This window comes from Hemitrygon akajei, chromosome 15 (genome assembly GCF_048418815.1).
Source record: "Hemitrygon akajei chromosome 15, sHemAka1.3, whole genome shotgun sequence".
Classification (NCBI taxonomy): Eukaryota; Metazoa; Chordata; class Chondrichthyes; order Myliobatiformes; family Dasyatidae; genus Hemitrygon; species Hemitrygon akajei.
The window spans coordinates 10,852,695-10,879,982 of NC_133138.1; the positions used below are offsets into that span (position 1 = coordinate 10,852,695).

At 39.0% G+C, this 27,288-nt stretch overlaps 1 protein-coding gene across 13 annotated transcripts in view; it reads right to left on the bottom strand.

The window, feature by feature from the left end:
- The window catches only part of LOC140739160 (rap guanine nucleotide exchange factor 6-like), a 374,285-nt gene that overhangs the window by 55,569 nt on the left and 291,428 nt on the right, over positions 1-27,288 (bottom strand). For 9 of the 13 annotated variants that reach the window (XM_073067168.1, XM_073067166.1, XM_073067170.1 and 6 more), the window contains 7 exons: positions 26,734-26,937; positions 25,640-25,748; positions 24,891-25,137; positions 17,881-18,038; positions 13,834-13,848; positions 3,945-4,185; positions 3,223-3,606 (listed from right to left, as the gene is read on the bottom strand). In XM_073067168.1, the coding sequence (XP_072923269.1) occupies positions 3,223-3,606; positions 3,945-4,185; positions 13,834-13,848; positions 17,881-18,038; positions 24,891-25,137; positions 25,640-25,748; positions 26,734-26,937 (1,358 nt within the window). Of the gene's footprint in view, positions 1-3,222; positions 3,607-3,940; positions 4,186-13,833; positions 13,849-17,880; positions 18,039-24,890; positions 25,138-25,639; positions 25,749-26,733; positions 26,938-27,288 lie in introns of those variants that run through there. The other 4 variants (XM_073067167.1, XM_073067164.1, XM_073067173.1 and 1 more) reach the window with 2 other exon arrangements.

Here is a 27,288-nt window from a genome sequence, read left to right on the forward strand (position 1 = left end):
TGAAAGAGTACAGAGAAAATTTACAAGGATATTGTCAGGTCTGGAGGACCTGAGCTAAAAGGAAAGATTAAATAGGTTAGGATTTTGTTCCTTGGAACATAGAATATTGAAAGGAGATTTGATGGAGGTATACAAAATTATGAGGGGTATAGATACTGTAAACGTAAGCAAGCTTTTCCCACTGAGATTGGGTGAGATTACAACTAGAGGTCTTGTGTTCAGAGTGGAAGGTGAAAACTTTAAGGGGAACATGAGGGGAAACTTCTTCACTGAGAGGGTCATGAAAGTGTGGAACAAGCTGCCAGTGCAAGAGGTGTATGTGAGCTCGATTTCAATTTTTAAGGGAAGTTTGGATAAGTACATGGATGGTAGGGGTATTAAGGACTATGATTCCTGGTAAAAGTCAATGGGAATATGCAGATAACATGGCTCAGCACAGACTAGATGGGCTAAAGGGCCTGTTTATGTGCTGTACTTTTCTGTCTTTTTGACTACATTCAAACACAATTCCTTACAGATAGCGCCAGAATTGAACACAGGTCAGTGATGCTGTAATAACAGTACACTAACCATTACGTTACCACAGGTGCAGTTGAGCAGCAGGGTAAAGTAGCAATTAACACTCCACTCTTGCAACACTAGCAAACAGGATTCAATTCTGCCACTGTCTGTAAGGAGTTTGTACATTCTCCCTGTGATTGCATGGGTTTTCTCCAGGCACCTTCTCACATTCCAAAGACCTATAGTTAGGGACAGTGAGTCGTGGGCATTCAATGTTAACGTTGCAGCTATATAGGGACATTGGTCAGACCCCACTTGGAGTACTGTGCTCAGTTCTGGTCGCCTCATTACAGGAAGGATGTGGAAGCCATAGAAAGGGTGCAGAGGAGATTTACAGGGATGTGCCTGGATTGGGGGGCATGCTTTATGAGAACAGGTTGAGTAAACTCGGCCTTTTCTCCTTGGAGCGACAGAGGATGAGAGGTGACCTGATGGAGGTGTACAAGATGATGAGAGGCATTAATCGTGTGGACAGCCAGAGGCTTTTTCCCAGGGCTGAAATGGTTGCCAAAAGAGGACACAGGTTTAAGGTGCTTAAGAGTAAGTACAGAGGAGATGTCAGGGGTAAGTTTTTTACTCAGGGAGTGGTGAGTGCGTGCAGTGGGCTGCCGGCAATGGTGGTGGAGGCGGATACGATAGGGTCTTTTAAGAGACTTTTAGATATGTACATGGAGCTTAGTAAAGTAGAGGGTTATAGGTAAGCCTAGTAATTTCCAAGGCAGGGACATGTTTGGCACAACTTTGTGGGCCGAAGGGCCTGTATAGTGCTATAGGTTTTCTGTGTTTCTAGGTTTCTATGACAAACCTATATGGATATACAGTGAAAAGCATTCTGACAGATTGCAACAGAGCCCAGTATGAAATCTTCAAAACACAGGATCCAAGTGGCTACAGAGTGGTGGACTCAGTCAGTTCCATCATGGGTACAGCTCTCTTCTCCATCAAGGTCATCAGCAAGAGGTGGTGTCTCAGGAAGAAGGCATCTACCAGTAGGGACCTCCAACATTTGGGCCATGCCCTCTTCTCAATGACGCTGACAGAAGGCACAGGAGTCTGAAGACCTAGGCCCCAAACTTCAACAACAGCTTCTTCCCCACTGCCATTAGTTTCCTGAACTGATCTGAAAAACCTTAACACTAAATCAGAATATATCCATTTTCTAAATCTTGTTTTTTGCACATATGTAAACTGTGTCTAATTTAAGTTAACTTAAGTTATTGTTTACTTATGTTTGTCCTCACCTTGTAATGTTCTGTGCTGCTGCTGCAAAAAGCTAATTTTTCATGGCATGTGTTTGAATGCCTTCAACAATGATAAACTTGAATTTGGGGACTCTGTCAGCTACAGTGAGAACAATTTTTTTTGTCCCTTGTTTCAGGCATATTCACTGTAATCAGATAGTATTGGCTGCTAAAAGTGAATGTTAATTTAGCTTTGCCGAACGACTTAATAACTGAAATAGTGAAAACAATTGGAATACCTACAGCTTAAGGTAGGTCTTTAATTTTGAAGTTAATTTGATTGTTCTTTCCCAATAAAGCCACAATAGCAATTTAGTGGTTTAATTAAACTTTTGTCTTTTGACTTAAAGGAAAGGACGAAGCCTCACGTTACAAGTAAGGATCCAACACAAGTTAATTGGCCAACATCATTTCCACTGCTGGTGGGCATGCATGCACAATACTGAGATTAATCTCAATTTGGCATAAAATAGCACCACATTGGAGGAGATCAGATGGATATATTGAGAATCAATTACTCAATCAGTGGTTCTTTAACAAGGTTACAATAAGACTCATTGTTGAGGTTTGCTGTTGTCAACTGTTCATGAATAGTACAATCAAGATGTGCAGAGAAATTCTCCAGAATTGCTTTTTCCACTAAACAATTTCAGCTGAAAATATTCTTGAAGATTAACCTCAGCAACTTCCAACAGAAAATTTAAAAAAAACTTGTGGTTTTACTATTTGTAGTAACAGAGCTCAATATAGGTTAAAATTGCCCTTCCAGTGCAATAATGCAATCTAGTTATTCACTTTAACATACATAATAGATATTTAAAGTTCACATAACAGTACTTGCAGCCCTGCATTGGTTGGATCCAACCTAGGATGTTGCATCTTAGCTGCTTACATGATATGCAAGCCAGTACAAACCAGAGCAGTACGATACAGAGAGCAAGCTGGTGCCCCTGTAGCAAGCTCCGCCTCTCTACGCAGCTGATGAATCCAAAGCAGCAGCAGAGACTGATACAGAGGTGTCATAGGAGTTCCCAGTCAGCAATAAACTCAACACAGGAGTGCCTTAGCCAGTCAGGAACCAGAATTTTTCTCAGGGTTTACGCCCAAAGCCTTCCCCATGTAGGTATAGCTGCAAGGCAGCGGAGGTTTGAGATCAGAGTTTTCCTTCTCGTAGATGAGCTGCCAACAATGGCCGATAAGCCCCATCTGACCAAACTGAGTGTTGTTAAGGTGCCAGTAACCCACCTTTGCCCCTTCTCCTGTCAATAGAAATGTTTCCGCCAGGCTTGAAGGCCAGGAGCTGGATATGCCATTGGGAGCAAATAACCTCCCCCACCCCCACCAGTTATAACAACCTTAAGGAACCCACATCAATGTACATCATATTGCCTTTGAGCTGATAAACACAATTAACTCTTACCTGATAATAGCAAACATGGAGTTAAAGTTCTTGCACTCTCTGCAGTGTAAGGCAATTTTAATGAAATGTTTCATTATCTTCATCCTTTTCCACTGCACAGTTTCTTTCAAAATCTCGGTAGCAACCCAGAAGGTTTCCTGATTGATAACATCCTCAAACTGCTTGAGATGTATGTTTCCAGTTTTTGACTCCCTTTTAAAGAGGTCATCAATATACTCAGTGGGCTCAATGTTCCGGAACAATTCAAAGTCTCTCATTGACAACTGAGTAGCTACTTCAATGGTGCTAAGTTGCAGCAGAGAGATTTGACTTTCTCTTAATAATTCCTGGGCATCTTCATCTGAGCAAAGAGTCTCTGTTTCCATGTTATTTTTCAGATAGTACCTAAGTGAAATAAACAGATATTAAATACAGTACTGGCATATTAAAGTTGCATTTCAAAGTTATTCATAATTGATATCTGCCGTTTCCACTTTGCTTATCACCTTCTTCCTTCCTAACCTCCAAACTCCATGCTGGCAGTGATTCAAGGAAAATAACCTTGAAATGATAGATAAAAGAAGTGTTTTATCCCCTTTTCATTACACAATTTATAATTTGTCGTAAAATTAAATGTCAAAAATTTATCAAAACACCCAGGAAAAATGCATGTATTCATCTTTTAATATACGGCACAAAAAGTAACTTAGAATTTTTGATTCTGATGAAAAATGCCTTCTTACCTGCCATTCAGCTGGATCCTGTCAGCAAGTTTAGACAACTGATCAGGAAGTCTTCTTTGCTTGATTACACCTTCACAGCTTATAGAAACTTCACAGAGAGAATAGGTTTCGGAAGGTGCAGTCAGGCCAAATTCATGTACAGCATGGACAACAACTTCTTTTGCTGTGGTATCTTTGCTTATGATAATATAGCAACTTTGTTGATCAGCCTTAAAAACTCGGATGACTTGATCAGGTACATCTGTTTTAGAATATTAAAAATTGCAAACATATAAACAGCAAAATTTATTTTGCCTACCTCTCAAGTCAATTGACACAAGTAGTTGGAGAATTCTGTCAATGCCGGCAAAACATTCTTGATTACATGACATTACTGCTTTATCAAACATACATCCAGATTGTTGGTTAAAAGTTTATTTAATAGAGCATTACTTTATTTTTGAATAATTTTATTACTACTGGAATGGAATAAGAGAAACTAATTTACCTTACAAATTTAGCATTTGCAACTCACCCATGGAACTCGCATGCCTGATTCCTAAATTAGTCATATTGGAAAACTACCAGTAATCTGATCTAGTAAATTTCAAAACAATTTACTAATTCAATTGTTATTCAAGATTTTCTGTAATATCCGGTGACTTGATTTTAATCGGTATCAAATACAGAGCAATCCAGATCTCATCTGTTCGAGGTATGGACATTTCTAACTCAAGTCAAATAATTAACAACCGTCACTGGAAATGTGCACGAACAAGAGTCAATCTTGACTATGCTAAACAACACAGCGTAATAGCCAGATAATAGCAATTGATTATGTAAGGACATTAAGCAAAGCCATTTAGACAAGGTAATAGTGAGCTATTGCCAAGAGACCACATAGCAGCAAATTTAGTAGACAAGAGAACAGCATTAAGAGGAAAAGGCAAAGGTGGAGAAAATATAAAGGTGAATTGAAAAATAAAAATAAATCACCAGATTGAAAATTAAACTGTCTGTGGATCTGAAGATCAAAACAGATTTATAATACTGCTACCTGACTGTGCCAAAATTAGCTTTTGTATGTAGAAAATAAGAGTGAAGTTTATCTGATGGTTTAATGAATAAATCTTATCATTCTAGCTTGATTTTCAATTTAACTGATCTCAGTCAGACATCTGCTTAGGGTATAATGATGATTTGCCGTATTCTCTGCTAAGGGTGGACATAGTTGAAGGCAGGATTGGATTAACTTGATGCTCAACATGCTTGAATAGCCTGGAGACAACCATATTTAAAAGCTGGAAAATAATCAGATTTGGCCTAAGTAACATAGCATGATTTCCCTACTTTTATGCTGCAAGCTAAGCTTACAGATGCTAATGTAAGGCTGGCCTTTACTTCAGGACAAGACCTCCATTAGCACCTTTGCATTTCATGCACGTAAACCTGAAAATCCTGTTGTTCTGCAGCTTTGTGCAGGTTTTCTCCTTAATGGAATAATTTGTTTTATCATTCCCCAAGTACAGACATACACTGGGTCACACGAAATTCCATGATCTGTCAGTAGACTGAAGTTTCTGCTGGCTCAAAATGCTGCAGGCTGAGATTGCTAAAGTTGTAATAATACGTTAATTGACTACAGATTAGTACAAATCTGTACTATAGGTTCAAAACATACCAGAATACTGGAGTTGTTGGACCAAAAAATACCAGACCAGAGAATGTTTTAATCTGTTCGTTAATTTTTTAAAGGTTTTCAGCACCAACAGATTTGTTTTCTGTCCATGTACTGTATCTCCATAAACAACTTGTATACTCCTCACACATTGCCTTCCTAATTACTATTTTTATGATCCTCTGCCTTGAAGACATAAAACATAGGAGCAGAATTAGACCACTTGGCCCATCAAGTCTGCTATACCATTCTATCATGGCCGATTTAATACCATTCTCAAGCCCATTCTCCTGTGCTCTCCCTGTAACTTTTGATGCCACAACTCACTAAGAACCTATTACCCTCTGCTTTAAACATACTTAATGACTTGGCCTACACAGTCATCCGTGGCATCCACAGATTTACCACACTCTGGCTAAATAAATTCCTTCTAATTTTTGTCCTAAATGGGGGTCTTTGAGTCAGCTCAGTATCTTCTCCAAATCCACTCTGTCTAGGCTTTTCAATATTCAATAGGCATCAATCAGTTCTCCCTTCATTCTTCTTAATTCCGAGTACAGGCCTAGCTAGGTCCATCAAATGCTCCTCATACGTAAACCACTACATTCCCAAAATCATTCTTGTGAACTCCTTTGAACCCCCTCCAATGCCAACACTTTTTTCTTAGATAAGGGGTTCAAAACTGCTTACAGTAAGACCATAAGAAATAGGAACAGAACTAGGCCACTTGGCCCATCGAGTCTTCATTGCCACTTCAACATGGCTGATCCAAATTCCCTCTCAGCCCCAATCTCCTGCCTTCTCCCCGTATCCCTTCATGCCCTGACCGATTAAGAATCTATCCACCTCTGCCTTAAATATACATAAAGACTTGGCCTCCACAACTGCCTGTGGCGAAGAATTCCAAAGATTCACCACGCTCTGGCTAAAGAAATCCCTGCTTATCTCTGTTCTAAAAGGACACTTCTCTATTCAGAGACTGTGCTGTTTGGTCTTAGGCTTTCCTCCCAACATTCACACTTTCAAACCCTTTCACCATTTGATAAGTTTCAATGAGGACACCCTCATTCTTCTGAGTTCTAGTGAATACAGACCCAAAGCCATCAAACACTCTTCATACGACAAGCCATTCAATCCTGGAATCATTTTCATGAACCTCCTTTGAACCCTCTCCAGTTTCAGCACATCCTTTCTAAGATAAGGGGCCCAAACCTGCTCTCAATACTCCAAGTGAGGCCTCACCAGTGCTTTATAAAGCTTCAACATTACATCCTTACTTTTATATTTTTGTCCTCTTGAAATGAATGCTAACATTACATTTGTTTTCCTTACCACAGAATCAACCTGCAAATTAACCTTTAGGCAATCCTGCACAAATACTCCCAAGTAACTTTGCACCTCAGCGTTTTTGTATTTTCTCTCAATTTAGAAAATAATTAACCATACACTTTCCGACACTATTCCATCTACCAATTCTTTGCACATTCTCCTAATTTGTCCTTCTGGAGCCTCTCCACTTTCTCTAAACTGCCTGTCTCTCCACCTATCTTCATATCATCTGCAAACTTTGCTATAAAACCACTAATTCTATCATCCAAATCATTGACATATCATGTAAAAAGAATTGGTTCCACACAGACCCCTGTGGAACACCACTAGTCACCGGCAGCCAGCCAGATAAGGCTCCCTTTATTTCCACACTTTGCCTCCTGCCAATCACTAACTGCTTTATCCATTCGAGAAGCTTTCCTGTAATTCCATGGGTTTGTTGCTTGTTAAGCAACCTTATGTGTGGAATCTTGTCAAAGGCCTTCTGAAAATCCAAGTACACAACATCAACTGATTCTCCTCTGTCTATCCTGCTTGTTATTTCTTCAAAGAATTCCAACAGATTTTGAGGGGGTGGAGCTTAGCAGGCAATGGCGCCTAATGGCGACTCCTTTGCATGCATCTTCCGAAACAGTTCTATTTCTATCTTTAATATCTCTACTTTTCCTTCTCAGGGTTGTTTTGAAGAGCCTGACCTGGAGTTGCATGCTGGCTTTGGTTCTTTGCAGGAATGGGACCCGCTCTCAGGGTCTCACGACTAGCCGCTATTCGATATACCAAAGACACGGCCTAGAAGATTAGCACACCTTCAGGGTTCCAGGATTTTGTGGCTCTGGAGGCGGATAGACTCTAGGCTAGTGCCGCCACCTGATGTGTTATGGGAGTACATGGAAAATCAAAAGCAGCAAGATGGCTGCTGGTTATGCACCTAGAGACCCCAGTATTTTGGGCACAGGCCTCAGAAAAAGCGATGCAACAGACTTTTAACATTGTAAGTCAGCTGTTGTTTGTTATGTCTCCCCTCTCACTGTGAAATGGGGACACCTCTTTTTCCTTTATAAGGGAGAGAGTGAGAGCCTGTGGTATGTCGAATTACCGGGTGAACGAGTAGTCTTTGGGGTTCTGAAAGTCTGCGTCTTTACTGATGCTTTGCTGTATGCTTGAGTGTTCGGTGGGGGCCGCTGATGCTTATTTGCTGGTGGAGGGAGCCGGAGAGGGGGCTTTGGGTCCTAACATTTAACTGTCATTCATTCTTTGGGGCACTCCTCTGTGTTCGTGCATGACTGCGAAGAAAAAGGATTTCAGGATGTATATTGTATACATTTCTCTGACATTAAATGTACCTTTGAAACCTTTGAGATTTGTCAGGCAAGATCTTCCCTTAAGGAAACCATGCTGACTATGGCCTATTTTATCATGTGCCTCCAAGTACCCTGAGACCTCATGCTTAATAATCAACTCCAACATCTTCCCTACTACTGAGGTCAGACTAAATGGCCTATAGTTTCCTTTCTTCTGCCTCTCTCCCTTATTGAAGAGTGGAGTGACATTTGCAATTTTCCAGTCTTCCAGAACCTGGTGATTTCTTAGAAGATCATTACTAATATTCCACAATCTCTTCAGCTACCTCTTTCAGAACTCTGTGGTGTACACCATCTGTTCCAGGTGACTTATTTATCTTTTGACCTTTCAGTTTCCCAAAAACCTTCTTTCTAGTTATAACTGCATGTCCCGACACCTGGAACTTCCAATATACTGCTAGTGTCTTCCACAGTGAAGACTGATGTAAAATACTTATTCAGTTCATCTGCCATTTCCTTGTCCCCCATGGCTACCACTCCAGCATTGTTTTCCAGCAGTCCAATATCCGCTCTTGTCTCTTTTTTGTACTCTATGTATCTGAAGAAACTTTTGGCATCCTCTTTAATATTATTGGCTAGCTTACTTTTGTATTCTATCTTTATCTTCTTAATGACTTTGTTTTTTACTTGTCTTCTGTTGTTTTTTTTAAAAAAAAAGTTCCCCAATCTTCTAACTTCCCAGTAATTTTTGTTCTGTTATATGTGCTCTCTAGCTTTTATGTTGCCTTTGACTTCTCATGTTAGCCATGGTTGTGTCATATTTTCTTTAAGTACTTCTTCCTCTATATATCCTGTGCCTTCCAAATTGCTTCCAGAAATTCCAGCCATTGCTGCTCTGCCATCATCCCTGCCAGTGTTCTCTTTTCTGGCCAACTCCTCTCTCATATCTCTGTAATTCCCTTTACTCCACTGTAATACTGATACATCTGACTTTAGTTTCTCCTCAAATTTCAGGATGCATTTGATCATATTATGATCACTTTTACCTTAATCTCTCTAATCAATTCTGATTCATTGCACAACACCCAATCCAGAATAGCTGATCCTTTCGTTGGTTCAACCATGAGCTGCTCTAAAAAAAAGTCATCTTGCAGGTATTCCAGAAAATCCCCCTCCTGTAATCCAGTACAAACCTGATTTTTCCAATCTATATGGATACTGGTGTCCCCTGACTATTCTAACATTGCCCATTTGGTATCCATTTTCTATCTCCCATTGCAATTTGTAGGCCACATCTTTACTACTGTTTGGGGGTCTGTATACAACTCCCATCAGGGCCTTTTTACCCTTGCAGTTCCTTAGCTCAATCCACAATGATCCAACACCTGTCACATCTTTCTAATAACTTGATTTCTTTTTTTCTTAAACCAACAGAGCAATGCCACCCCCTCTGCCTTCCAGTCTATCCTTCCGGGAGAATGTGTATCCTTGGACATTAAGTTCTCAGCTATCATCTTTCAGTCATGATTTGGTGATGCCTACGACATCGTACCTGCCAATCTGCAACTGTACAGCAAGTTCACCTACCTTATTCCGTATACTGTGCGTATTCAAATACAACACCTTCAGTCCTGTATTCACCTTTTTTGATTTTGTCCACCTTTTATGCTGCAATTCATCCCAATGACTGAAATTCTGCCCTATCAACAGCCTCTGTTTGTAAACCAGCTACCTAATTTTCAGCACTATCATCAGCCTTTCCTATGATACTTTTTGCTAGGCACAGCACTAGGACTCGTTTAAACCCCACAGTGCAGCATTAACAAACCTTCCCCCCCAGGATATTAGTCCCTCTCCAGTTCAGGTGCAAACTGTCCCTTCTGTTCAGCTCCCACCTTCCCTGGAAGAGTGCCCGATGATCCAAAAATCTTATGCCCTCCTACACCAAGTCCTCAGCCACATATTAATCTGCATAATCCTCCTAGTTCTGGCTGTCCTAGCACGTGGCATGGGTAGTGATCCTTAGGTCACATCCCTGGAGGTCCAGCCCTTTAACTTAGCACCTAACTCCCTGAATTCCCTATGTAGAACCTCTGCACTCATCCTACCCATGACTTTGGTACCTACATAGACCATCAGCTTTTTGCTGTTCACCTTCTTACTTAAGATCACTGAAGACTTGATCTAAGATATCCTGAACTCTGGCATCCAGCAGCAACATACCATCCAGGAATCTCGTTCTCGCCCACAGAACCTCCTGTCCGTTCCCCTAACTAACAAATCCCCTATCACCACTGTGTGCCTCTACTCCCTCCTTCTCTTCTGAGACGCAGAGCAGGTTCAATGCCAGAGACCTGACCACTGTGATATTCCACTGTTAGGTCATCCCACAACCCCCCTCCCGTGACAATATCCAAAGAAATATACCTTTTAATCGGGGGATGGCCACAGGGGTACTCTGCACTGGGTCCTTAACTCTTTCCCAAACACTCCAAATGTGGTCTAACTAAATGCCTTATAAAGCCTCTGCATCACATCCTTGCTTGTGTATTCTGGCCCTCTCGAGATTAATGCTAACATTGCATATGTCTTCCTTACCATTAACTCAACCTGCGAATTAACCTTTAGGGAATCCTGCACAAAGACTCCCAAGTACCTTATACCTCTAATTTTTGAATTTTCGTCCCATTTAGAAAATAGACTACACCTTGATTCTTTCTGCCAAAGTGCATCACCATATACTTCCCTGCACTATATTCCATCTGTCACTTCTTTGCCAATTCTCCCATTCTGCCTGAGTCCTTCTGCAAACTCCCTGCTTCCTCAACGTAACCTGTCCCTCCACATATCTTTGTATCATCAGCAAACTTCACCACAAAGCTATCATTTGTGTCATCCAAATCTTGGCTTAATGTGAAAAGATGTGGCACCAATACCGACCCCTGCAGAACCTCACTTGTCACCGGCAGTCAACCAGATAGGTCCCTTTTATTTTGACTCTTTGCCTTCTGCCATTCAGCCAACCTTCTATCCATGCTAGTATCTTTCCTATCATACCATGGAATCTTATCTTGTTAAGCAGCCTCTTGTGCAGCACCTTGTCAAAGACCTTCAGAAAATCTCAGTAAGCAACATCTATTGATTCTCCTTTGTCTATCCTGCCTGTTATTTCCTCAAAGAATTCCAACAGATTTGTCAGGCAAGATTTACCTGAAAGGAAACCATGCTGATTTTGGCCTACTTTATCATGTGCCTTATCAAGTACTCTAAAAACTTCATATAGTCTCCATAATAGTCTACAACATCAATGAAGTCAGGCTAATTAGCCTATAAGTTTCCTACTTCTGCCTCCCTCCCTTCCTAAAGAGTGGAGTGATATTTGCAATTTCCAACCCTCCGGAACCATTCTAGAATCTAGTGATTTGAGAGATTATTAATAATTTACTTTCTTTGAACTTAAAGAAACCCTCATTGATAGTTCTTATATTTCCTCCAGTTTGTTCTCAATTGACATTCTTCTTTTCTATGGCCTTGTTTGCTGGAGTCTGAATTTATCCTAATCTTCGCAGCAAAATTATACATTATACATTTTTTCTTCCCTCTACTTCCTTCATTTGGTATGGTTTGATCATTCTCTATTTCTCAGAATCATTCCTTCTCATTGAGGTATATATAATGTATTATCTACTTTAGTGTCTACTACTGCTTGTCTATTGTTTTATCTGGCCAATCAATTTACCAGTTCAATTTAATGAATTCTCCCTTCATTCCATTCTAATTCTCTTTATTCATGCAGTAGTTTTTGCTGAATGCCAAATCTATTAAGCTATGACTATTGTTTCCCAATGGGTACTTTTCTTTGACAACATTTAGTACAAAAATTTGGATAAATTCAAAATCCAGCAAAGAAGGACCTAAAGAAAGGAGAAAATACTATAAAGGGATACTAACCAGAAAAATATAGAAATTGACAGTAAAGTCACATATTTCTAGTTTTAAGATCGTCTGATAGAGTGGTGGATGAGTAGTTTAGACATGGTTTCTGCATGTTCCATTCAGGGACATAAGGTACTTCGAACCTTTCTCAGTTCCCTCTTTATTTTGATCAGTAACAATACAAGAATTCTCATGAGTTGGTAAGAGTGTCGTGTTGTTCTCAAGCTAAATTTGGAAATATCCAAGTTTTTTTCTGCCCTCCAAGACATCTCTGCCATGACAGAGCTCCGAGTAGAGGACAAGTTTAAGGTCTGGTGTCAAATACGCAAACAATGTTGTCCTCTTCCAAAATTGATTGAATGCAATCAGAGCTTCAATGCTGGTCTGACAGAGGATACTATCACTGGTTGGGCTATCCTATCAACTGAAGTGGATGTTATTCTATTAAACACCAACTTAATCAGTTCAAATGCTGACATAGTTTCTGTCTTGCTTAATTCCACAATAAGGAAGTTCTCTGTGTGAGAAGGCTATCTTGCTCTGAGCTCATTAAAAAAAATTGCATCTCTGACTCCCCATTTTAAATCTCTCAAAAACTAGAAATAGTGTATTTCCAATCACTAGTCAAAATTTTAAAAAATTTCTATAAAGTGAACTCATCTTGCAGTGCCAGAGCAGATTAAGTTTTCCCCCCTGGGTTCTTTTACGTGTCAACTTTGTTGAAACTGACAATTTTATTTTAGTATTGCCAGCAGATGCACAACAGTGCAATGTGTACTATCTTATACTGCTATAGAGCTGACTGCACAACAATAGCATAAAAATGGATTTAATACAGGCCTAATCTATATTCCAATCACAGAGCACATAAGCAAAATACCATCACAGTCTGATTTTGTGAAGTGTTTTATCCTCAATATCAGAACTTTACCAAAACAAAATATCAGTTTTAAAAATTGGAAAGTGGGTGTTGTTTTAATTTTTCTTTGGTGTACAAATGAAAAGTCCTCTTCCTTTCTGACATTTGTATACTGAAGGTTAGGGGAAAAGTGAAATACGAAAGCAATTAGTGACCTAAGAATAGATTTCAATTAACAATGCAGAGATATAATGATTTTTTTTTTAATGCAGCCACAATGAGAATTTACACTATGGAATATATACTAAACAATTCTCTAGGGAAATAAAAAACAGCAATCTTATAAATTTAAATATAATGCAATTACATTTTCTTTCCAGTGTCAGTTGGCAGAGTGATGGCCGATAATTTGGGTCCTAGACTTGCAATAGTATTGCTGCTCATACCCATGCTGAGGTTTCAAATCAAATCAGCCTTGTTTATATGATCCCTTTTGGGAAACTATCAGGTTAACCTAGTGCCTCTGCACAGCAACTTGTCTGAGATTAACAACTTAACAAGTGGCGGGGAGGTATAGGATGCTAGGCAGAGAATTCTAACTCCTCTTGTACTTCATAGGTAATGCAAAGCACAATGGCATCAAATACATACTTTTAAAAGAAATCTGTCCCAGCAAAACTAAATAAAAATAACACAATTATCTGTAACCTCTAGTTACGTACGTGAAGCTGCAACAAACAGAATACATCACAGAAGAAAAACAAACATGCATTAAACATAAATACAAAAGAGCAGATGAATACTCACTATAAAAACCTGCAGCTGAGATGGGTACAAAATAGAGGAACAGACCAAAAGTTATAGAATATATAGATCAATATAAGGTAATACATATTCTAGAAATAATTACATTTCAATTATTAAATTATCAAACCAAGCAAAACAACAATTTTACATTTTGAACTCAAGCCAAAACACTGACATCAATCTGATCAAATTGGAAAGGCTGAAATAAATGTATCACTACTATTACATAAAGCTTGAACTAAACACTTGGGAAAAAATGCTTCATAGAACTTTAAGGAAACAAATATCATAAGAAATTAGACTCATTGATTTTAATGAGGTTATTAATTTTTAATTTGCAGAAAAAAATCCATATGAAAAGCAACAGCAACATGCTATATGCAGATGTCGGGTTATAATTTCTGAAGGGAGAACAAAGGAAGTGTTACTTTAAAGGTGGTAAATTATTAAGACACTTTACAAGTTACCCCTCCTTTGAGTCAAACTATATTTTTATACAGGAAGAACAAGTAAAATTGGAATTTTTGCAGTAGATGTACTTGGATTTTCAGAAGGCCCTTGACAAGGTGCCACACACGAGGCTGCTTAGCAAGGTAAGAGCCCATGGAATTACATATAGGGGAGTTATTAGCATGAGTGGAGCATTGGCTGATCAGCAGAAACAGAGAGTGGGTATAAAGCGATCCTATTCTAGCTGGCTGCTGGTTACCAGTGGAGTTCCACGGGGGTCGGTGTTGGAATCACTGCTTTTTACAAAGTTTGTCAATGATTTGGACCATGGGATTAATGGATTTGTGGCTAACTTTGCCAATGATACAAAGGTAGGTGGAGGAGCAGGTAGTGGTGAGGAAACAAAGAACCTGCAGAGAGACTTAGATAGTTTAGGGGAATGGGCAAAGAAGTGGCAAATGAAATACAATGTTGGAAAATGTATGGTCATGCACTTTGGTGGAAGAAATAAATGAGCAGACTATTATTTAGATGGGGAGAGAATTCAAAATGCAGAGATACAAAGGGACTTGGGAGACCTTGTGCACGATACCCTAAAGGTTAACCTCCAGGTTGAGTCGGTGGTGAAGAAGGCAAATGCAATGTTGGCATTCAATTCTAGAGGTAAAGAATTTAAGAACAAGGATGTGATGTTGAGGCTCTATAAGGCACTCATGAGACCACACTTGGAGTATTGTGTGTAGTTCTGGGCTCATTATTTTAGAAAGGATATACTGACGTGTGGCAGCTCTTGGGCTGTATTCCCTGGAGTTCAGGAGAATGAGGGGGGATCTCAAAGAAACATTCCAAATGTTAAAAGGCCTGAACAGATTAGATATGGCAAAGTTATTTCCCATTGTAGGGGAGTCTAGGACAAGCCGGCACAACTTCAGGATTGAAGGACGTCCATTTAGAACAGAGATGTGGAGGAATTACTTTAGTCAGAGGGTGGTAGATCTGTGGAATTCGTGGCCACAAGCGGCTATGGTGACCAAGTCAGTAGGTGCATTTAAAGCAGAGATAGATAGGTTCTTGATTAGCCAGGGCATCAAAGGGTATGGGGAGAAGGCAAGGGAGTGGGAATGACTGGAAGAATTGGATCAGCCCAATTCTTCCCAAATGGCAGAGCAGACTCGATGGGCCATCTTCTGCTCCTATATCTTATGGTCTTATTTCCCATTCAAACTAGTGTTACAATTTAATGGATTCTTTGATTTATCTGAACTTATTTGACTTCTTGGATTTATCTGAATTTATTTGACTTCTCTTGTTAGCCATTGTTGTGTCATCTTTCATTTATATAATAGACAATAGGTGCAGGAGTAGGTCATTCGGCCCTTTGAACCAGCACTGCCATTCAATGTGATCATGCACAATCAGTACCCCGTTCCTGCCTTCTCCCCAAATCCCCTAACTCCGCTATCTTTAAGAGCTCTATCTAACTCTTTCTTGAAAGTATCCAGAGAATTGGCCTCCACTGCCTTCTGAGGCAGAGCATTCCATAGATCCACAACTCTCTGGGTGAAAAAGTTTTTCCTCAACTCCGTTCTAAATGGCCTACCCCCTATTCTTAAACTGTGGCCTCTGGTTCTGGACTCCCCCAACATCAGGAACATGGTTCCTGCCTCTAGCATGTCCAATCCCTTAATAATATTATATAATATATATATATCATCCTTCTAAATTCCAGTGTATATAAGCCCAGTTGCTCCAATCTTTCAACATATGACAGTCCTGCCATCCCGGGAATTAACCTCGTGAACCTATGCTGCACTCCCTCAATAGCAAGAATGTCCTTCCTCAAATTTGGAGACCAAAAATGAACACAATACTCCAGGTGTGGTTTCACCAGGGCCCTGTACAACTGCAGAAGGACCTCTTTGCTCCTATACTCAACTCCCCTTGTTATGAAGGCCAACATGCCATTAGCTTTCTTCACCACCTGCTGTATCTGTATGCTTACTTTCAGTGACTAATAAACAAGGACACCTAGATCTCGTTGTACTTCCCTTTTTCCTAACTTGACACTATTCAGATAGTAATCTGCCTTCCTGTTCTTGCCACCAAAATGAATAACCTCACATTTATCCACATTAAACTGCATCTGCCATGCATCTGCCCACTCACCCAACCTCTCCAAGTCACCCTGCATTCTCCTAACATCCTCCTCATCTTTCACACTGCCACCCAGCTTTGTGTCATCTGCAAATTTGCTAATGTTACTTTTAATCCCTTCATCTAAATCATTAATGTATATTGTAAATAGCTGCGGTCCCAGCACCGAGCCTTGCAGTACCCCACTAGTAACTGCCTGCCATTCTGAAAAGTTAATCCCTACACTTTGTTTCCTGTCTGCCAACCAATTTTCTATCCATGTCAGTACTCTACCCCCAATACCACGTACTCTAATTTTGCCCACTAATCTCCTATTGGGACCTTATCAAAGGCCTTCTGAAAGTCCAGGTACACTACATTCACTGGCTCTCCCTTGTCCACTTTCATAGTTACATCCTCAAATAATTCCAGAAGATTGGTCAAGCATGATTTCCTCTTCGTAAATCCATGATGACTCGGACCGATCTTGTTACTGCTATCCAAATGTGCCGCTATTTCATCTTTTATAATTGACTCCAGCATCTTCCCCACCACTGATGTCAGGCTAACTGGTCTATAATTCCCTGTTTTTTCTCTCCCTCCTTTCTTAAAAAGTGGGATAACATTAGGTACCCTCCAATCCTCAGGAACCAATCCTGAATCTATAGAACACTGGACAATGATTACCAATGTGCCCACGATTTCTAGAGCCACCTCCTTAAGTACCCTGGGATGCAGACCATCAGGCCCTGGGGATTTATCAGCCTAAAATTCACTTTTAAATGTAAAATTTAGACATCTAGAATATGAGTTATACGAGAGCTACACAGAACTACATTCCCACTAACCATTTACATACTTCTAATTTCAACTATTCAAAAGGATTACTGCCAATGGAGTACCTCATATCAAAAGGAATGCTATAATTCCATAATTAATAAAACATTTAATAATTTTCAATTCCTCTAATATCTGCAACTTGACAAAAGTTTTTTTTCAATCACCCTTCAATTTGTTTCAGGTCAACAGTTTTTTAAAAATGATACTGAAAAATATTCTAATTACCCTTTTTGCTTGCTCAATATCGTTGCAAAAGTTTTATGATCTTCATTACTTAAATTGAATTCTACTTAGGGTACAACACAAAAAAAAATCTGCTTTAAATATGGTCAATTGGCATTAGAAGGGAAGCCTGCATGCAATAAAAAAATCCTTGGATGGAAATTCACGCTCATACTGTATATTGTTCAACATCTAGGGTAAAGTAATTGCAATTAAGAGTTTCAGGACTGTGTGATGGCTCACAAAGTGATCAAGATTTTTCTTTCACCTAATGGGTTCAAATATACTTAAGTACTGTATGTTTAAAAGGAGAAAAAATGTATTTTCATTACATTAATTTTTGAAAGATGAAATTGAAAAAGTTGCATGATTCATTTAAAAAGCCAAATAAATTCTTCTTACCTGCAGGATTTGCAAAATCAAGTATACTAGTAGCAGGCTGCAACAGGTCAGGGCTGCTAGAAGAAAGAGTTCCAGGGAATGGCATTATAGCAACACTGTGCCTGAACTGCCTTGTTCCAACGATGCTATCATCCTGAGACTGGCTCACTCCAGCATCACTGTGAACCATTAAAGAAAGAATAAAGCAAATTGGTGTTTGTGATCAGCTGTACGCAAGAAATAATAACAATAGCAATAGTTCTTAATGGGATAGAACGGCAGTCTTCAGTGTCCAACTATAAAGCTACTAAAATAATCTATGAAATGGTCTTGCACCAGAAGTTACATTTCACACTTTCAATGCAATCACAACAACAATGAAGAATATTTATTGGTCATAGGCAATGCCATACACAGGAGGGTGAAGCAAAGCAAAGTGAGTCACCCTGGGCTGTTCTTGGGTAACTTCTGATGAATGATTGCAGGTCAACACTGGCAGTAGGCCAGAAACCAGGTTACTTGTCTGCCCTCGTTCAGCTCCAAAGGGACGACGCACATTTTAGGGAGTCTATGAAAACAGTACTATGATGCTAAATATTTAAAAATGAACGATGACACAGCACAGGCAGACATTGTTTAGTTGTTATTAAGAACAGTTACTAAAATGCATGAATGAGATTAGAGCAGATTGCAATTGACACTTATTTCTTCCACAAATACAGTATGCCCAATACAGAATGACATTGCAAATTTATATTTAAAAATTCTGTGGAATTGGGCCAGTACAAAGAAATAGGTGATACTACCCACGTCTGTATATCAGAAGAGCAATGGATTATCTTTTACAAAAGTACAAGTGAATGTCACAAGATGTCAATCAAAAAAAAGCACAAAGTTATGGATGATACCTCCAGCAGTTCTGCAGCTTGTCTACTTGAAAAGAAAGATAACTGAACAAATAGTCAACAGAACAAAAGGAAATCATTTCCCTAAACTGCATAAAAACAAAGCTTCAGGCAACTGAGCCTTTAAATGAGTTGTATGCAAAGTTTTTAATAAATTAAATATCTTACCAAAATAGTCCCCTGTATGGGTTATGCAATCACAGAAAGAAGACAACATTTAATATAATGAAATGAATTACATTACAAAAAGCATACAAAAGACATGGATAAACACCTGAACATTTCCCTAGATTCACAAATGATTACATAAACCAACAGTAATTTCAACAGTATTAAAATGGTCCTATATATGAAGAGTTAAGGGCAGGACTGACCAGTTTAGATAATCAAGAATTGAGGACTAAGAACAAACTTATAAAGGATTCAGGTATTACCTTAAAAATGAATTAAGAAAAACAAGAAAAAATGTTTTAATTCTACCTTATTTGGGAAAAGAATAACTCGGTTCATTTTGCAGATATATTTAAATATCCATATTGGGGTGGCGTGGTGGTGCAGTGGGTGACCACTACAAGTGAACTGGGTTCAATTCCTGCCACTACCTGTAAGGAGTTTGGATGTTCTCTTCCTGACCATGTGGGTTTCCTCCGGGCGCTCTGGTTTCCCCCACAATCCAAAGACATACAGTACTGACTGATGAGTTAATGGTCATTGTAAATTGTCCCATGATTAGGCTAGGAATAAATGAAGGATTGCTGGGTGTGAGTCGAAGGGCAGGAAGGGCCTATTTCGCACTGTATCTCCATAAATAAATAAATCACACCACCTCATTTTTAAAAAAGGCATTAACCATAATTTTACAAAGATGAATCATACAAAATCACATTTTTGAGCACGTGAACAATGACTAAGAGGCTGGTGTAATGTTAGCAATGCAGGATAATACTGTTACATCATGAACATTGTAACAGAACAGAACATGGAGGACTTGGTGAAATAACAAGAAAATATTTCCGAAATATTTCCCTCTTAGACATAGCCAGCAAAGCAAATTTAAAAGAAAACAGAAGGATTTGATGGAAGACTTCTTTAAACAAATACAGTAGCTTGTTTTTGGTACCTCCAAGAGGACTACAACTTTCTCGTGATTTGGCAGCTCGTGTGCCCCAATGTCCCAGAAAGCTATGCTGGCTGGAATCAAGGCTTTATGCTTTGGCTTTTGGTAGAGTTACCCATGCCATGTCAGGGTAATGCTCAGAGTAAGTACAGTTCACTGGTCCTCTAGCTTTGGGGTTTCTGCTCAGGGCTAACAAACCTGACTGGTCAAACAAAACTGTTAAGGAAACAGCAATGAAGAAAACCTTCATTGCTGCACTAAAAGCAAGTGATGTAATGGCAGTAAGTAAATTGTTTTTGATAACAAAAAGTAAAATAGAACTCTCAGAACAATTGACCATCTGCAGGACAACCATGAAAATCCAGGAGATCTTTTACAAGATGTTATAATGAAACAAATCAATGCTTGGTGGAGTGCTTGATATAAGTGAACACGTGTGGATGCCTTAAACTTCTAAACAGGTAGATTTATAGCATTTAAACTATTCTTAAATTGTCTTTGCCATCCTAACAGAAGACCACCTCTACCTCGCTGACAATCAACACTGGCGCACCTCAGGGATCTGTGCTTCGCCCACTGCTCTACTGCCCCTATACCTCTGCCTGTGTGGCTAGGCAGAGTTCAAACGCCACCTATAAATTTGCTGAAGATGCAATTGTTGGCAGAAACACACCTCAGCAGGCCAGTCAGCATCTATTTCAGGACTAGCCCGAAATGCTGACTATGCTTTTTGCCATAGATACTGTCTGGCCTGCTGAGTACCTCAAGCATTTTGTGTGGGTTGCTTGGATCTCCAGCATCTGCACATTTTCTCATGTTCATTGTTGGCAGAATTTCAAATGGTGATGAGAGGATGTACAGGAGGAAGATGTATCACTACTTGAGTGGTGTCACAGCAACAACTTTGCACTCAATGTCAGTAAGACCAAAGAACTGATTATGGACTTCAGAAATGGTGAGACATGGGAACACACACCAGTCCTCAGAAGGATTAGAAGGAGAAAGAGTGAGCAATTTCAAGGTCCTGGGTGTCAATATCACTGTATCTATCTGGAACCTAATATATCGATGCAGTTGCAATAGGAGTCTGAGGAGATTTGGTACGTTCATAAGGCCATAAGAGATAGGAGCAGAATTAGGCCATTCTGCCCACAGAGTCTGCTCCGCCATTCCATCGTGGCTGATTCTTGATCCCACTCAACCCATACATCTGTCTTCTCACCATATTCTTTGTTGCCCTGATGGATCAGGAAACGATCAACTTCCACCTTAAATATAGCCACAGGCTCACGGACTTCAACTTCACTGCAGTCTGTAGCACAGCATTCCACAGATTTACTAATCTCTGGCTAAAAGAAATTCTCCTTACCTTTGTTCTAAAAGGTCACCCCTCAATTCTGAGGCTGTGCCCTCTAGTTCTGGATATCCTCACCATAGGAAACACCCTCTCCACATCAACACTAACTAGTCCTTTCAACATTTGGTAGGTTTCAATGAGAACCCCACCCCCTCACATTCTTCTAAGTTCCAGCGAGTACAGGTAAAACTGCCAAACGCTTCTCATATGTTAACCCCTTCATTCCTGGAATCATCCTTGTGAACCTCCCTCGACTCTCTCCAATGACAACACATCCTTTCTGAGATATGGAGCCCAAAACTGTTGACAATACTCCAAGTGTGGCTTGACTAGTGTTTTATAAAGGCTCAGCATTATTTCCTTTCTTTTATATTCTATTCTCCTAGAAATAAATGCCACATTGCATTTGCCTTCTTTACCACAGGCTCAACCTGTAAACTAACCTTCTGGCAGTCTTGCGCAAAAACTTCTAAGTCCTTCTGCACCTCTGAGGTTTGAACTTTCTTCCCATTTCCGCACTATTGCTCCTTTTACCAAAATGTATTGTCATACATTTCCCAATTCTGTATTCCATCTGCCACTTCTTTTGCCCATTCTTCCAATTTGTCCAAGTCCTGCTGCAATCGCATTATTTCCTCAGCACTACCTACTGCTCCACCTATCTTCGTATCATTCACAAACTTAGTCACAACGCAATCAATTCCATTATGTAAGTCAGTGGCAAACAATGTGAAAAGCAGTGGTCCCAGTACTGACCCCTGAGGAACAGTATTAACACTGGCAGCCAAACAGGAAAGGCCCCCTTTATTCCCACTTGCTGGTTAGCCATTCCGCTATCCATGCCAGTATCTTTCCTGTAACTCCATAGGATTTTATCTTGTTAGCCTCATATGTGGCACCTTACCAAATGCCTTCTGAAAATCCAAGTAAATGACATCCACTGCCTCTCTTTTGTCCACCCTGCTTGTTACTTCCTCGAAGAACTCAAACAGATTTGTCAGGGATTATTTCCCTTCACAGAAACCATGCCGACTTAGACTCATTTTATCATGTCACCAAAGACACTCACAAATTTCAACAGATGGACGGTGGACAGCAATCTAACTGGCTGCATCACCGTCTGGTATGGGAGGTAGCTACTGCACAGGATAAAAATAAACTGCAGAAAGTTGTACACTTAGCTCTATCTGCGTAGTACCAAGGAACGATGCCTCAGAAAGGTGGGATACATTACAGTATACTGCTGCCATAAAAGCAACAAATTTCATGACATATGCTGGTTAAACCTGATTCTGATTCAAATGAACTTGAAGAATGAGCTTTGCATTCATACCATGATCTCATTCAAACGAACTTGAAAAACAGAGATCACGTTTCAGAAATTTCATCCTGTCACACCAGTGGTATTGCAATGGTGAACTTAGGAAAACAGAAGTAGTCGTCTTTTTGTTGCATTTTGAGGTCCCAGGAATATTTTTCCAAATTTTAGATCACCCTAACCCTCAGATCAATAATTCCATCTTGAGAGCATATGCATGGAAGCATTTCATGAAAATACTTCAAAGTGGGTGAGAACATAGGATATTAAGATGTACTACCCCATTCTGTTTATTTACCTGATGCTTCATTTAAGATTTGAAACTTATCCTACAGGGTATTGTAACTTCTTAGAATACTACTGCATCCATCTGCTGATACACCCTATGGATTACCTAGATTAATCCGAAAGCAGAAACGGCCATCATCAATGAACAAGTAATCCCAAATAAAATTACTGATATTTTAGATTTCAGATTTCTGTGAATAAAGCTCATGTTATTGTTATTACAGAACAGAAATTGAAATGTGTGAACATTCAGCCACAGAAAATATTTACTGTTCCTTCTAACAAGATGCAACAAAACAGATTATCTTTATCGATCAATCCTTAGCAGCATTAATGGCTCCAGTCATATTAGCATGCTGTACTCTGCCTACCATGCTTATTTACCCATGTCAGCAACCTCTGATAAGGATTATGCATTTTCCCATCCAACACTTCTGACCTGTCCAACTCTTCTAATCTACTGCATGAAGCTTCCATGGCTTCACCATTCAAATTCAAGCTCTGATCTTCCCTCTGGCTTCCCATACTCTCACCTGGCTCTGGAACATACTCTTTCATCTGGCCAGCAGTCAGCCCCCGCTCCAGCCTTTCTAATTGTGTTCTGCTCCTAAATTCCTAATGGCACTTCAGACCTCCCGATCAACAGTTGCTTTCAATATGGAAGGCTATAACTGGCAAATGAATGTGAAAAAAAGTTACTACATAAATCCTGCCATTCAATCTGGCATGACCTCAGATTCTACAGAGTTCCAAAATCTAAAATCATCACTTGCCACCCATTTCTATGGGCTTCTAGGTTGATGTGCAGCCCAGGATTTCAATCTGCTACTTCTACTAAACCAGATGCCTCTGGTTTTAACATTGTTCCATTTGTCAGCATTTAAGAATATAAGAATTAAGAGTCAGAGAAGGCTATTTTGTCCCAAGTGCCTACTAAATAACACTATGGCTGATCTTTCACTTGAGAGCTACTTTTTTTCTACTATTATTCCTTGATTTCCTTCATATCTAAAGATCAAATTGATTTTTACCTTCAATATATTTTACAATGCTTGAGCCTCCACCACAGACCACAGTCTTGGGTGGTAAATTCAGATTCACAGCCTGCTCAGTACTGGAATTTCTTTTTATTTACCCTGACTGGCAAATCCTTATTTTCAGATAATGAATCCAGCTTGTAAAGATACCTATCATACGAACATCACTTCCACACCCACCATGTCAAAACCATTTAATAACTTTCTATGTTTTAATGAGATTTGTACATGTTAAGCCAATCACAATTCTCTTATACTGCATTTGGTAAGTTCTTGTTGTTTGGTCTCAACTATCATCACTTTTCAAACTTACATTTCTTGTGTAAAATTACAAAGCTTTTAAAAGAGAAATTAAGTAAAATATTCCTAGAAGTTTATTACTCAGGCTGCCAGCTTAGAAAGTGTGAATCCAAATTCTATATTTTAAATATGCTGTGCACAGTCTCCACGCTCATCATTTTGTATGACATTCTTCAGCCTCCCCCCAGAAAAATAACAGAAACTGCGATTCAGGCTGAAAGCATCTAAATACCTTGGCCCAACAGCCATTGAACTATCAAACTTATTTAAGTAATGATGCTTATATACAAGTTATTCTCATGGAAACAACTTTCGACTAAAAACTTAACAAATACTGCACATATCAAATGATATTCCCCAGGTTTCACACAAATAATTGATAGCCTAAGTTGCTTCAAATTGTATTACATAGTATGTGTTCTCTGGAGTGCAAATGATTGAGCCATTCAGATCCCAACCTCATGCTTTGCCAAGTCAATCAAATTGAACCATGTCATAGTAACTAGCTCAGGGAATTTTATGGAAAGAAAGATACAATGAAATAATGTTATTTTATCCTTCCACGGAAATTTAGCGCTAACCATTATTTATCTGTGTTTTATTTAATTGGTGCTTTGCTCCTTTTTCCTGGTTGCTCTGCATTATATACCATAAAGAGAACAGGGCACTTGTCAATCAAAATTTCATTACATTGAAACATTTCACTTACCTGAATGGCTTTGGTGGCAAGATGCTGAAGCGTGTCTTGTCAAGTATTTTTCTGATTTTGTTTCGACTGCCTGATACTGTGTTGGCTTTCATCTTCTTGTTACTTTTATCTGAAGGGAACATCTGTTCTAAATCTCTGTGCAAATCTGGATGTGAGTAACGATTCCCCTTTTTTTCAGCAATTTTAGGAATGTGAGGAACTCCATTCTTTTTCTCCTGCATCAACCTGCTTAAGAGTTCCTTAAAAACTGGAAAGCAAAATTAAAAAAAACAGTAATAGTAGAATGATTAAAAAAAACACTCTCAAGTTAAAAGATGAAAGTTGGCCAGGACATTGAGATTTTTTGGTAGCAGCTGTGGGATATTTTACATTGATTCTAAGTTAATAAATAGGATCTCAGTTTAACATCTTCTCCAAATGAAGTATTTCTCTCATTAATGCTACATTCTTATTATTGAACTGAAATGCCAGCTTTAATTTTAAGCTAGAGCTTCAAAGGTAAAGCTTCAATGCATAACTTTAAGAATCTAAAGGGAAAATGCAAGCACTAGGTTAAAACAGTGATTATATTTTAAATATACTATTTCACATTTTGACATCATAGCTCTTTGGGATACCCTTGATATAGTTTTATGTGCAGGACTAATAATAAATTAAATACCAACAGGAATACTCCAACTTGGTAACATAAGGTCTGAAACCATGTATTCAACAATTCTCACTGGCATCTTGAATCTAAATATACTCACCAAATATGTTGGTTTTTACTGTGATGGACAGATGAGTGTTATTTCTCAGAATTTCTTGAGCTTTTGTGTATTGGATATTTTCAAAATTCTGTCCATTGACTTCCATAATCTGAAAACAATTTATCAGTTGTTTTAAAAATACACTACAGGAATCAATGCATTTTTCATTCCTACAGGTTTTCATCTGTTGGCATTATAGCCATTGCAGTTATTAACCTAATTCCAACCACTAACATCCACTGATGTACTTCAAGTAAAATTGGATTTTAAATGTTAGTGAGCTACCCAGTGACCACATCATTAGGTACAGGAGTGGAACACAGTGTGGTCTTTTGCTGCTGTAATCCATCCATTTCAAGGCTTGACATATTGTTGCTGCTACATGATTAGCTGGTTAGATATTTGCATTAGTGTGCTGGTGTACTGAGGTATCTAATAAAGTGGCCACTGAGTGTATATTCCATTGTATCACTCTCTTCTTGTGTTCGCTCTCTCTCTCTCTCTCTCTCTCTCTCTCTCTCTCTCTCATAAAGCACTCTGACCCAGACTCTCCCTCTTGCTCAATAATTACCTGGATTGAGATCAAATCACTTTAATGGATTACAGCAAGTACACTGTAAAGTTTGTTGTGACGAGGGAGACCAAGGAAAGGTGGAATATCTCATGAAATGTTGCATTAAAGAAGTTTCACAGCAATGCAAATTAAATGTGCTATCTGCAAGCAGCTTCAAAATCAGATGCAAAATACTTGGTTTGGGGCAAAGATTGAAGCAGAAGTTGAATTTCCTGTACACATTAAGTCAGTTTTATGTTATTGCTCTGACATTCCAAAGAAATACTCACAGTTCATCTTTAACCAAATAGGAATCCAAATAAACAAGTGTTTCAGCAGCCACTTGAGACTATGCGCAATTTATTTATAGAACTGAACAAATGGAATGGTAAACACAAACTAGAATATTCAGCTTAAATAAGGGGGAGTATACTTAGTCTCTTTGTCCAATAATTAAATACATTTTTTTTAAACAAAAACTCAGAATTCAAATGGTTTTACTGTTACAAATAGCAGTATTTTCAAATACTGTGGTCTTTACCTGGTCACCTCGTTTAAGTCCAGCCTCAGCAGCTTTACTACCAGGCTCTACGCTTTCCACAAAGATGCCGAATCCTCTCTCGCTGCCGCCAAGTAGATTAAAGTATAATGGGGACTCCCTGGAAGGTTTTAGCAAAGTTATCTGCCTCCATTTGGCTTTAGCAGCACAAGCAATATTCAGCAATCTGAGATGTCCTTTCATTTTCTGAAAATTAAAACACCAAATCTTACATTTCACTTCACATATGTAAACTTGTCACTACGAATACTTTATAATGATCTTGGGTAAACAACTGACGTTTGTGAGAAACACTTTGGTGTTTTTATTGTGTTTATATCACTTAATTTTTATAAATGTATGTCAGTCAAGTTCACTAGCTACAGAGACAAAAAAGAAGAAAAAATATTAAGTTAAAAATTAATGCAGGGTGAATTATATGAGGAAACTAGCTTACTTCAATTATCCCATTAGAAATAATCAATTACAATTTGGAGAGTGAATTCTCACAAGGCAGAAGGTCCGGATGAGGTACCTGATAAGGCTCTGAAAACCTGT